We start from the raw sequence: 12,046 nt of genomic DNA, 5'->3' as shown, positions 1-12,046 counted from the left end.
GTATCAGATCGTGACAAAGTGTGTCGCCCCCGCCCTAGTATTCATACAGGCTACTATAAAGCAGCTAGTAAAGCATTTAAATACTTTATCACTTATAAAACATTCACACATCATTGCTAACCATTGTTAATTATTTAAATTAGCACCTGAAAAGAGTCATATTAACACTGTCCCTGATTAACACTGTGAAGAAGGGTTTGGGCTCATTGACTTAAAGGTGCATTATGCAACTAGGTGGGGAAAAAAAGTTGATATTTGTGCGTGTTTGACCTTGTAGTGACCCAGCGGCTGTATGAATGGTCACCTTGGCACCTTATTTCCCATCACAGTGGTCTCTATGACACTCCGGTCTCAATAGTTTGGAAGGTTTTCACTGCGGACCCCCTCACCAGAGAATCTACAAAACAATTGATCCTGTGATGGAAAATAAAGATGCCAAGGTGACCATTCATAACAACCGCTGGGTCACTACAAGGTCATAAAAATTTGCACACATAAGCTTTTCGCACAGAAAGTTGCATAATGCAGCTTTAAGGCGAGACACAGCAGGTGAATAGGGAAAAAAGTTATATTTACAGATATCAATTTGAATCTTTTGCTGAAGATCACTGGCATAAATGTGAGAAAAAAATACATTGCAAGTTTTCTGTCATTTTATCTTTTCATATAAGAACAAGGTGTTTTATGCCTAAAAATGCCCCAAATTTCCCATCTTTTCGGCGACGAAATCTGAATAATGGATAGAGCTACATTCAAATTTATTTTTTCATTTTATTGATAAATGAGTTGCCAAGATTTTTTCAGAGGAGATTTTGGATATCTTGTTTAGTTTTAAAATAAGCTGTTTTAGTGGCAAAAATTGTAAAAATGTAATTTTCGCCTTATTTTTTGATATTCAAAACTCAATAAATGGGGTTTAGGGATTAAATAATAAAAAATCCCTCTGGAAAAATCTTCCAAATATTGTTCAGTCCAAGGCTGGAAAATTTGAAGTCTTTAGGTCCGACTGACGTGGACATAGTGTCAACACAATGACAGAAAAATGTGTTTTGAGAAAAAGGCCTTTGAAATTGCATTCTCCCATATAAGTCTATGGAGGAACATTGAATCAGCGCAATATTTAAACATGTTATTGTGAAGATTAGGCATATTATTTGTTTCCGGGTGAAAGCTTATATGTTCAGAGACCAATTTGGCCCAAAACCTGAAAACTGAAAAAATTGAGTTTTGCCTGTAGTGTCTCCCCTTAAAGGGTGTATAACATAATGCGGTGTTACACAGGGCTAACCACTCTGCCACGGTGGATAAAAGCACCACAAACGTTTATTCCGTGTGTGCCATCTGTCCAGGAGCTCGAACGCCGCCTTCACCATCGTCGGAGCGTGGACAATAACCTGTATGTAATATGCATGAGGCGGAGCGGGCGGCGCACAGCTGCTTCAGGAGACGCCGCAACATCTGTATTTGAGCGCGCCGGCCGCTATCCGCGACGGCGTGCGGCGCAGGAGGGTTATATATGGAGGGGGAGCGGGTGAGCACGGCATAAATCAGGGTGATGAACGGAGCTGCCACGGCCCAGAATGCATTAGGGCCACGCGAGTTTGACGAGAGCCGCGCCGTTTGCGAGAGAAATGGCTTAATCCATATTACAAGCTCGGTCTCTTCCACTTAGGTAATAATTTCAGATGGAGATGTGCGCGGATAAACGGGGCAGCAGAGGCATCGATTGTTTCGTGATTTGGTAAAATGAAACAAAAAAGAAAAGAACAATTATTCAACTTCACAGCAAAAGAAAAGTGATATACTGTTGAAATGTTTGACTTGATTTCCTCCAAAAAAGGACCATCCAGATCTTCTGTGCATGGGGTGCAAAGAAAATGAATCATGTTTGGGATGTGACCAGTTTCACAGAATATTTTTCACACTTACATGATTTAGAATGATTTCTCAATAAAGAAAGCACACTGCAAACATCCCCAGATAAGAGGCACAAAAAAAAAACACATTTGTCATAGTGGGGATTTCCTGGATGAGAGTTTACACACAAACAAAAAATTTAATCTGGTCATGTTAAACATTTGCAGCTGCTTCAGATCTACAACGCGACAGACGGAGGAGAGTAAACAGGAGATATCCCGGAAAGCGGCTAATCCACATTAACAATCGCTACATGAAGAGGCAGCTGGACTACGCTCTTCTCAGTGGACTGTGTAAAGAAAAAGGACTATTGTACTATTGTATACAGTGATCTCGACAGGGCATCCATCTCTCAGCCTCTCCCGTCCAGGCAGAAGACTGCGGAGTTTGAAGGACAACCTATCAGGAAGCTGGACTGGACTGACTGATGGATACATACAGACGGTATCTTTGGACGTGAGATGATTATTCCAAGTTTCTCAAAGCGCTACAGTGTCGTCATTATTCATGCCCTCCAGACTCGGTGGTGGGACACAGCTGCCCTGGGGTAGACTGACAGAAGCGAGGCAACCGGTTCGCGCCATCGGCCCCTCCGACCACCACCAACCACTCACTCACAGTCTACATCAGGGGTAGGCAACGTCAGGCCCGGGGGCCAAATCCGGCCCTCTAGCATAGGACCTCTGGCCCCCAAGATGATTTTGAGAATGATGCAAATAAGAGCAAATACCTGTTAAAGTACTCTTGCGAGAAAGTGTGTTTAAAAAATGTCCTGTCAGAACATCCCGCTTGGTCATATATGATAGTGATTCTCTACTGGGGGGTCGGGACCCTAAAGTGGGTCACGGGACCATTTTCAGTGGGTCGCGAGTCTATAGGGAACTTTTCAATATTTTCCAACTGCATGAAAACACTGCTAAAATGTTATTGGGTTGTTTTGATCATAATTTCATTAAAGGGATATCTACTGCTTGTTCAACAAAAACTAATCGTATAAAATATTATATTTTCCATGATAAGTTTGACAAATTTGTTTTATTTGGGTCCTCAGCTTGTCATCCGAGGGTAACGGTGGATCCCAAAGCCCTGCCACTTGGGAACCACTGATGTAAAACATTGGCATTTGCAGAATAGTTCTTTACTTTAGGCCACAATGTTGAGGTTCGGCCCTTGGGTGTTTTGGCGATGATGAAAATCGGCCTCCATGACGTGAGATATGTCCTTACCTTAGCTTATATGAGTTGATGCGTACCTGTCATGTCTTTGAGTGTGCCCTCAGTCAAATGTTGTTAGCATAGGTGTAGCTCCAAACTGGGGTGAGTTAGAAGCTTCTAAGGCTAAGCTGTTCCACATTTTCCCTATTTAAATACAGTTATGTGAGCCTTTACATGATTCAAGTCAAGTTACAGTGGATATTCTAAGTGGATGAAAAGGGGCAGTATATTGTCAGGCGTAATAACACCTGGAGTACTTCGACATCTGTGCTGTAATATCGTCAAACAACATCGACATATTTAATTTTGTGTAAGTAGACTTGGATCGTGTAAAGGAAACTATTGGGCGCTTAACTCACCCCAGTTCGGAGCTATACCTTTGCTGGGAGCGGCTAAAAGCTAACAACATTTGTATGACTGAGCGCACACACAAAGACGAACATGTACATGTACACATATACTCGTATGAGCTCAGGTAAGAACATATCTCAGTATGTAAAAATGGTGGCCTATTCCTTAAATGCCAATGTTTTTTCTTGCCTTTCAGTTTTTGTCTCATTTCAAGGGAATCAGGACCAGTGAGTACCAAATCCCAAACCTATCAGATACCAAATTGAGTTTTTTAGGTTATGCAGAATAAAACCCTTAATGATAACATTTGTGTTGTCTTATTTTGCATCTATAGAAGTCACAGTGCACAGACTTTGTTTAATGCATCATGAGCCATGTGCTGTAGGTTTTGGCATATTTTACAAGCTTTGTTACTGTTTTATTCACTTGCTGTCGGACTGGTGCTTAGCATCGGTAACTATTAAGAGCCCTTGTATTGGTATTGGACCAGATGGGGAAAACTGGTATTGGAACAACATTTTAAGTTAATTTCTCTCATTTTAAGCAAATTTACGCTTATTCCGCTGGCAATCTTATTTCAAGACAGCCCAAACCTACTCAAAATCTGCATGCATTTTCTTCATTTAAAGAGATTAGATGCACGTTGGCCATTTTTTATACTCACTACTGCCACCTCAGGTCTTACACGTAACTGCAGCTTCTATATTAAGCTTGTGCATGACGGCACTTCAGACCCGAAGTGACACCTTTTTGAGTGACAGTGCAGGATTTTAGAGGCATGGCTGGAACATGTAGGGGAGGAAGATTCTTAGTTTAAATATTTTTAAACTCTGTATAGCCCCTTTAAGCAGTTTTAAGCATTTATTTATTTATTTATTTGATAGGGACAATCCATATTAATGAACAGTTGCACATGAGCCCTGTAAATAGGCCAGATTATAGCAGGGATGCTAGTTTCCATCTGTAGTCCCTAGGCAGGCAACACATACACAATTTACAATTTACAAAATGTGCAAATGCAACAACAACTAAAAGTGTTCACAGGCCTGGTATTCCTTTAGCCACTGTTTAAAACGTGCTTTAAAAGTGGCCAGAGTTGGAGTCTTACTGATAAAGAAGATGAATGCATTACAAACACATCAATGAAATGATCTCTAATCAAAATGAAAAGTCTAAGGTTCCACATGACCCTAAAGTCGATGTAGTTTACGAACCATCACTTTAACCATATTCCAAGTCCAAACAGAAGCTGTGATATGAGGTAAGCCAGATACAGGTGCTTTCACAAACACATAAACCTTGTTCAAACAGGAGCACAGGGCGTCCCCCGGTGACGGAGCGCGAACACGCCGTACTGTACCTCTGTCTACATCGATGTGCGTGTGCGTGTGTGTGTGTGGCTCTGGGGCGCGCTCCATTTATCCTCCTGCATCGCCCGCGGACAAACACATAAACAAACACGCCCACACGCTGGGACCTGCTGCTGAGGAGAGCAGCAGCGTGGAATTATTAGAGATGTAAACAGTAAACACTTGGATAAAAGAGAGAGAGAGAGTGTGTCGACGTAGTGGCAGAGTGGTTAGCTTCATCTACTCTCACAGCAAGAAGGTCACATTATCGATTCAAACACCTTTCTATGTTCAGTTTGATTGATCTCCCCAGGTCTAGGTTAGAATTAGAATAACGGTCCCCATTGCTGCACACAGGTTTGTAAGATGGTCCAATGCAGAGGACAAGAGGCTCAGCTGGTTTCCCTGTATAAAGTGTAGTGTCTAATAAACATCAAGCCAGTTGTTTTTCAAGTCAGTAAATTCAGATTGTGGCTCTAATGAAACATGCATTGTGCCTAAAATGAATAATCTAGTTGCAAGACTAAAGCACCTTCATAAAGTGCTTTTTGACAAGAAAGTTTGGAGCGTAGGAAGAAGACGCTGCAGGTGAACAAGGGAAAAATGAGCATTTACTGATATCAGTTTGAAACGTTTGCTGATTACTGGCATGAACATGAAAAAACGGTGACTTTTCTTTCATGTTTTCATGTAGAATTAAAGGAACAGGCCACCGTTTTTCCACACTGTGATATGTTCTTACCCGAGCTTAGACGAGTTGATACGTACCCATACGCATCAACTCGTCTGTGCTCAGGTAAGAACATATCTCAGTATGGAAAAACGGTGGCCTATTCCTTTAAGGAACTCAATTACCAAGCGTTTGCTCATGTGCAAAGCGAGTAGCACGTGCAAAAGTGGTTGTCTTATGGACAGGTGCTCATCATATAATTAGAATATCATGAAAAAGTGCATTAACTACTGTTATTCAACTTAAACTGTGAAACTAATATATGATAGACTCATTACATGCAAAGTGACATTATCTCAAGCCTTTATTTGTCATAATTTTGATGATTATGGTTGACAGTCCATTTTCAAAATATTCTAATTTTTAACTTGAGGTTTTTACAAGATTTGGGCCATAATGCTGTAATACAGGCAATCAATCAAATGGTAAACTACATTACCAATTGCCCAATAGTGTGGTCCAACGCCACACAAAAGCATCTACAGAGACTTCAGATTGCTCAGAACAAAGCAGCTAGAGTTGTACTCCACTGTCCTTTCAACTAATGTCCGTGAGATGCTCAGGATCAAAACTACAGGCCAGTCTCCTCATGTTCATGCACAAAGTGTTTTGTGTTTAACAAACTCTTATTCAGCAGGTTTTGTCACAGATATGTGGTTGTTCCCAGACCAAATACTAACTCAATGAAAACAACTGTCTGTACAAAGAAGCAAACACCTGGAACTCGCTTTCTTTCATCATTAAAAACGCTAAAAGTAAACCACACTTCAAGCTGAAAGTAAAAGGTCCATTAGCTCAGTACATGTGTACACAGTCACCATGTCCTATATGTGTCCTATGGTTGTATGATTATATGAAATGTGTAGCATTCATATATTCCATTTTAACTGTTATGTAATTTGATATTATGTCAGGACCCCAGGAAGACTGGTGACCACTTGTGAGAGCTAATGGGGATCCTAATAAAGAATAAAGAATAAACTAAGTGCAACATGTTCACAAAATCACAGATTTTATTTTTCAGCTCTCATCAGCTATTTAGCACCTGCCTCGATAAAAGACCCCACTGATGTGTAAACATGACCAACACTGCCAATACTTTCAACAAAAGAGCCAAATTAGATACAAAGAATTTAAAAGGGGATTTTGGCTTTTTGACTGAGTTGTTGAATATGCTTCAGTAATCAGTAAGAAATTGTGTAAAAAGGAGCTTTTTGTTTAAAGCCTTTTGTATTTCAAAGCGTAATAATTCAAGTTCAAGTCTGATATATTTTAGTGTCTGTAGGTCCAATTTATGCAGAGATATTATTGCAACAATGTGAGAAAACTAAATATAAGGAGAAAAGCTGAACAAGTGCACCTTTAACTTTTAGCTTTTTTAGTTTCTTGGTGAAAGTTGATGTGTCAAGAGAGCAATCTGGCCCCAAGCCTTAAAAGTTCACAAATGTGTTGCGGTTCTGTCTGCAGTGCCTCCCCTTATGGGATAATACAGTCAATCGTAACTTATCACCTCAATGCTTTGTGTTGCAAACAGAAGGAACACAGACTCAGGCCACAATTAGTTTTTAAGAACAACTCGTGCCACTTGTTCTTTCCTCCAATTAAAACTTATTCTGTCAGCCACTTGTTCTAAATGTGTGAAAATGCAAAGTATGGTTGCAACATTAGCGCGTTTAATCATAATTCTAAGGACACGTTGTTTATCTCTGTTCTGCAAAGCCCAAAATTGAAAATAATATATGAAAGGAAAACGATACCGAAGCACAATCTCGGACAGCGTGTTCTTCTCTCGTGCCTACGCTTAATTAAACACTGCTTTTCATTCTGATTTAGTTTTCAAAATGTGTTTAAGTGTGAGAGTAGCGGGTCTGTTCTCGGAAACGCCTTGACACTTGCGGCGTTCATTTACAGAGTTAAATTTGCATTTGCCTTGAGGAAGCAATAGTGTGTGTGTGTCCTTTTAATTACAACATTGTGAGGACCAGTGAAGACATTTTTGGAAAGTGAGGACATTTTGGGTAGTCCTCACTTCTTTGAAGGACTGTTTGAGGGTCAGGGTTTTTAGGGTTAGGGTTAGGATTAACGGGACAATACGGATTTAAAAAATGTTAAAATTAAGTATTTTCCTCCCCCTACATGTTCCAACAATGTCCTAAGGTGTAGAATGAGCCCAGACATATTCACCCCAACTGCATCTAAAATCCTGCACTGTCACTCAAAAAGGTGTTAATTCGGGTCTGAAGTGCCGTCATGCACGAGCTTAATATAGAAGGTGCAGTTACACGTATGACCTGAGGTGGCAGTAGTGAGTATAAAATGGCTAACTTGCATCTAGCCCTTGAAGGTTAGGGTTAGTGGCTTAGGGTTCAGGGTCTGGGTAATACATTATGTCTATGAGTGTCCTCACTAAGATAGCAGTACAAGATTGTGTGCGCGTGTGTGTGTGTTCTTCTAATAACGCCAATGTGAGGACCAGTTTCAGTTTTCAACCAACAGAGTGAGGACATTTTTGGAAAGTGAGGACATTGTGGGTCGTGAAGGACTGTTTAAGGGTTAGAATTGGGTTTAGATTAGGGTTAGGGTTAGGGGCTTAGGGTTCAAGGTTAGGGTCTGGGTAAAACATTACAGTGGGGAAACAAAGGTATTGGCCAAAATCCAATAGAAAGTCTATGGGAAACAGACCAAATACTTTTTTCCCCACTATATGTCTATGAGTGTCCTCACGAAGATAGCAGTGCAAGACTGTGTGAGTGTGTATGTGTGTCTTCTTGTGAGGAACAGTTTGAGTTTTTAACCAGCAGAGTGAGGACATTTTTGGAAAGTGAGGATATTTTGGGTGGTCCTCACTTGTTTGAAGAACTGTTTGAGGGTCAAGATGTGGTTTTAGGGTTAGAATTGGGTTAAGAAAAGGGTTAGGGTTAGGACAAAGGTTAGGGTTCGGGCCTTAGGGTTCGGGGTTAGGGTCTGGGCAATACATTATGTCTATGAGTGTCCTCAGTAAGATAGCAGTACAAGATTGTGAGTGTGTGTGTGTGTGTTCTTGTAATTACGACATTGTGAAGACCAGTTTGTAAAGGGAGGTGGGTGGTCCTCACTTATTTGAAGGACTGTTTGAGGGTCAAGATGTGGTTTTAATGTTAGGATTAAGTTTAAGGTTAAGGGCTTAGGGTTCAGGGTCAGGGTCTGGGTAATACATTATGAGTGTCCTCACTAAGATAACGAGATTGGGTGTGTGTTTGTGTGTGTGTGGACTCACGGTGGACTGGTGCGCTCCCTCCACCGCCGCTCCGTCTTTGGTCCACTGGATGTGCGCGGCGGGTTTGGCCGCACGCGTCACGCAGCTCAGGTTGTACGGAGTCCCCGCCATCAGCAGCAGCTCGGGGGCGCCATCTAGCTGCGGGTCCTCAGGCGGTACTGCGGGCACACACACAGACACACAGGTCAGCAGGCAGGCGACACGGGAGTAACTGCGAGCTCATGACGCAGACGGGAGATGGTGGGGGAGAAACTGTGCAAGACTATGTTTCCAGAAAATGATCACCTTTGCAAAATGTGGAGGAACAATATGTAAATTTCAGTGATTCAAAGTAATTTCTGTAGGTGTTCAGTGATACTTAGGCCATTTAATCTTCCTTTGCCTCTTACCCCCCGCCTTCTCTCCAATTCACCTTTACCCAAATCTAAAAGCTTCTGGACTGGAGCTTAGGCCAGAGTAACGAAGCAATCTTCAAAATTTGAACAGAAAAACTCAAAAAGGATAAATGTACAGCAGCATCACTTATCATGTTCCTGTATAGCATATGAATCTAATACTATCTTTGCATAACAAAGTGCTTTATACAGTTATAATGTATATAATGGTTGTTAAGCCCCTTGAGGTTTTGGTAACTGTCCATGCCACTCCTTTATTGCGTGTAAATGAATACATAAATGTAAATCTGAGCTCAGAGCTGAAGTACTGAAGGCGGTGTTGACTCACTGAGCACGTTGAGCTTGGCCCTCCTGGACCGCAGCGCTGCCTCCGTGGCCTGGCACTCGTACTGCGAGTCGTCGGACAGCTCAGCATGAGAGATCTCCAGGTTGAACTGCCCCGTGTCCAGAGCACGCAGGATTCGATACCGCGGCCACGCTGCAGAGAAGGGAACACAAAGCAGACGTCAGTGTGAAGAACGGAGAAGAACGTAACGCAGTTTGACTCTTCATCACGAGTCACTGGAGAAAACCATCAGACTGTTGGTATTTACTCGCTGTTCCTTTCAACCAGCCGCTTCACTGTGACTGTATGCTGTCAGGCTGGATACAAACAGCAAACACTTCAATCACAGCGCCATTAAAGCCCCGTCTCCCGGTCGCTCGCCTCATGTTCTCCTTGTGGTGCTTAAACACATCGGCCACACACTCGTTTGAGTCTCTTCTTCTTGACTTTAGCAGAGGACATTCATATCAGGACAGTAGTGTGGCAAATAGAAGGGAGAAAAGCTGCTGTATTTGCCTCAAAGGGGAGTTGAATCCACACAGCTCCCATGGGTGTAGCAAGTTACTTTCAATAACCACATTTCTCTGAATGTGCACAGTCTAAAGCGAATAATTGTTAGGCTAATTCTCAGTTGTAAGACAGAAATAACCGGAGCAGGTTTCAGTTTGTTTTAAATAGGGCTGGGTACCGTTTTTTGCTTTTTTTCTCGATACCACTACTTTAACGATACCTGCTTTTCGGTACCGGTGCCTTAACCATACTTTTTCCGATACCTATGTTATTTTAATTGAGTTAAAATAATGTGGATAAAAAGCAACGTTCAGGAGAAAGTCCAAAAACGGCACAACAGAAAGAACACAGGCCGCAGCAGCGTCACCTGTAAATTCATTTTTTGAATTCCCACAAAAGCAGTGATAAAAAGAGAGAAAGGACATTATTACCTCCTGAGCTGCAGAGACAGACCAGATCCACATCAGGCACTGTTTACTTTCAGCAAAACTTTTCTAAACACACTCTGCTCGACAAAGAGAAAGCGCTCAACACGTCAAAGACCTGTTACATAGTGATAGCGCTCACTCTGTCACTAAAAAACGTAACTGTTCCAAAAATGGCACAAACAATCTTTGCTCTCATCCTCCGGTGCAGCTGGAGTTTAGTAACAACAGCAGTAACTTCAGGCTCTGCGGGGCTTTCACTAAAGGTAAAGCCGATGTGTTTCTTCTTGTCACTGCTTTTCTCTTGTCCAAGAGCTCTAGTTTCTTATTCAGTCCTGGCTTAGTCCTGGCTCAGACCATACCTCCGCCAAATCTGCTAATGACTTAAGTGTTAGTAAGTTATAGCGTAAGTTATTGCGCTAAAGCTGCTCATGAGTTCAGGCTTTTTTAGATTCACTGCGGATCATTTATTGACGTCTGGAGAGAAAAGGTACAGAAAATTAGCACCGAAAAGGGATGTTCCCTCCCGGAGCTTTTCAGTCTGTACCAAGCAGGTATGGTTTTACATCACGCAGCCCTAGTTCTAAATCGGCGGTTCCCAAACTGTGAGACAATGTGGCACTTGACCATTTTAAAAAGTGGGGGAAAAACAGTATAAGCCTAAACACCAGTCTGACAGAGGCAAATGGTTAGTGGTTCTCACACAGAGGGGCAGTGTCTGGATTGAGGTCATTATGTCCCACTTCTGCCCTGCACGACTGCACAGAGTAACTGTTTTTTGCCCGCAAATGGGTTCGCTCTTCATCGATGAGCCTTGGGATGTGAACTGTGGGGCCCCTTAGCTGACTTTTGCTTAGGGCCTCAGAAAGGCGAGCACCGGCTCTGCTCATCAATACCCTCTCAGTGGCTCATACGCACATATTTACACCTATTACAGCAATAGGCATCATTTAGACACCAACATCCTCCATGTAGCCCATACACACAGGCTGAATAAACCTGCTTTTCATTTCCATCCAGCCCTGGCATCAAACCCGGGAGCTTGTCGCTGTGAGGCAAGAACGCTACCTGCTTGGCCGCTGTAAGCCCGTCCTTATGTGCCTGTTCTTATGTGCCTAAGTCTCTCTTGGTTGAATTCTATTTGCACAGTTCTCAGCAAATATCCAACTCTCTCTCTCTCTGCCGTCTCGGGGCAGCTGCAGCAGAAAGAACACAGTATTTGATACGGTTAAATAGAGTTTTTCATTTCGCTTCTCATCCACCAGCTGCTCACAATCCTATTTGGAACTATTGCTTTGGCACCTTTTACGGTATATAACCACATTTAGCACAGGACGAGAAAATACTGGGATGAGCAGAAGCCGATAGCAGCCGATGAAATAAATATTAGTCCGGTTATTACATCAATCTCGCATCCAGTTTGAAGACGGTCTCAAAGGCCCACATGTAGTTTAGAAAATGGAGGCAGAGCAGGTCAGGATTCTCTGGCACGATCTGCAGATGCATATTCAAAAGGCTGATGTTTTGACCTGCTTTGTGGTTTAATATGAAATGACTGTAATTTATCCACATGA

General features: G+C 42.2%; 1 protein-coding gene across 3 annotated transcripts in view; it reads right to left on the bottom strand.

The window, feature by feature from the left end:
* Positions 1-12,046, bottom strand: part of kirrel1b (kirre like nephrin family adhesion molecule 1b) — a 224,307-nt gene that overhangs the window by 42,583 nt on the left and 169,678 nt on the right. For all 3 annotated transcript variants that reach the window (XM_079561018.1, XM_079561020.1, XM_079561019.1), the window contains exons 3-4: positions 9,541-9,690; positions 8,818-8,975 (exon numbers count right to left, since the gene is read on the bottom strand). In XM_079561018.1, the coding sequence (XP_079417144.1) occupies positions 8,818-8,975; positions 9,541-9,690 (308 nt within the window). The remainder of the gene's footprint in view (positions 1-8,817; positions 8,976-9,540; positions 9,691-12,046) is intronic.

The sequence above is a fragment of the Gobius niger genome (genome assembly GCF_951799975.1).
Source record: "Gobius niger genome assembly, chromosome: 8".
In the NCBI taxonomy this organism is placed as follows: domain Eukaryota; kingdom Metazoa; phylum Chordata; class Actinopteri; order Gobiiformes; family Gobiidae; genus Gobius; species Gobius niger.
This window is presented reverse-complemented; position numbering and strand designations above follow the sequence as displayed.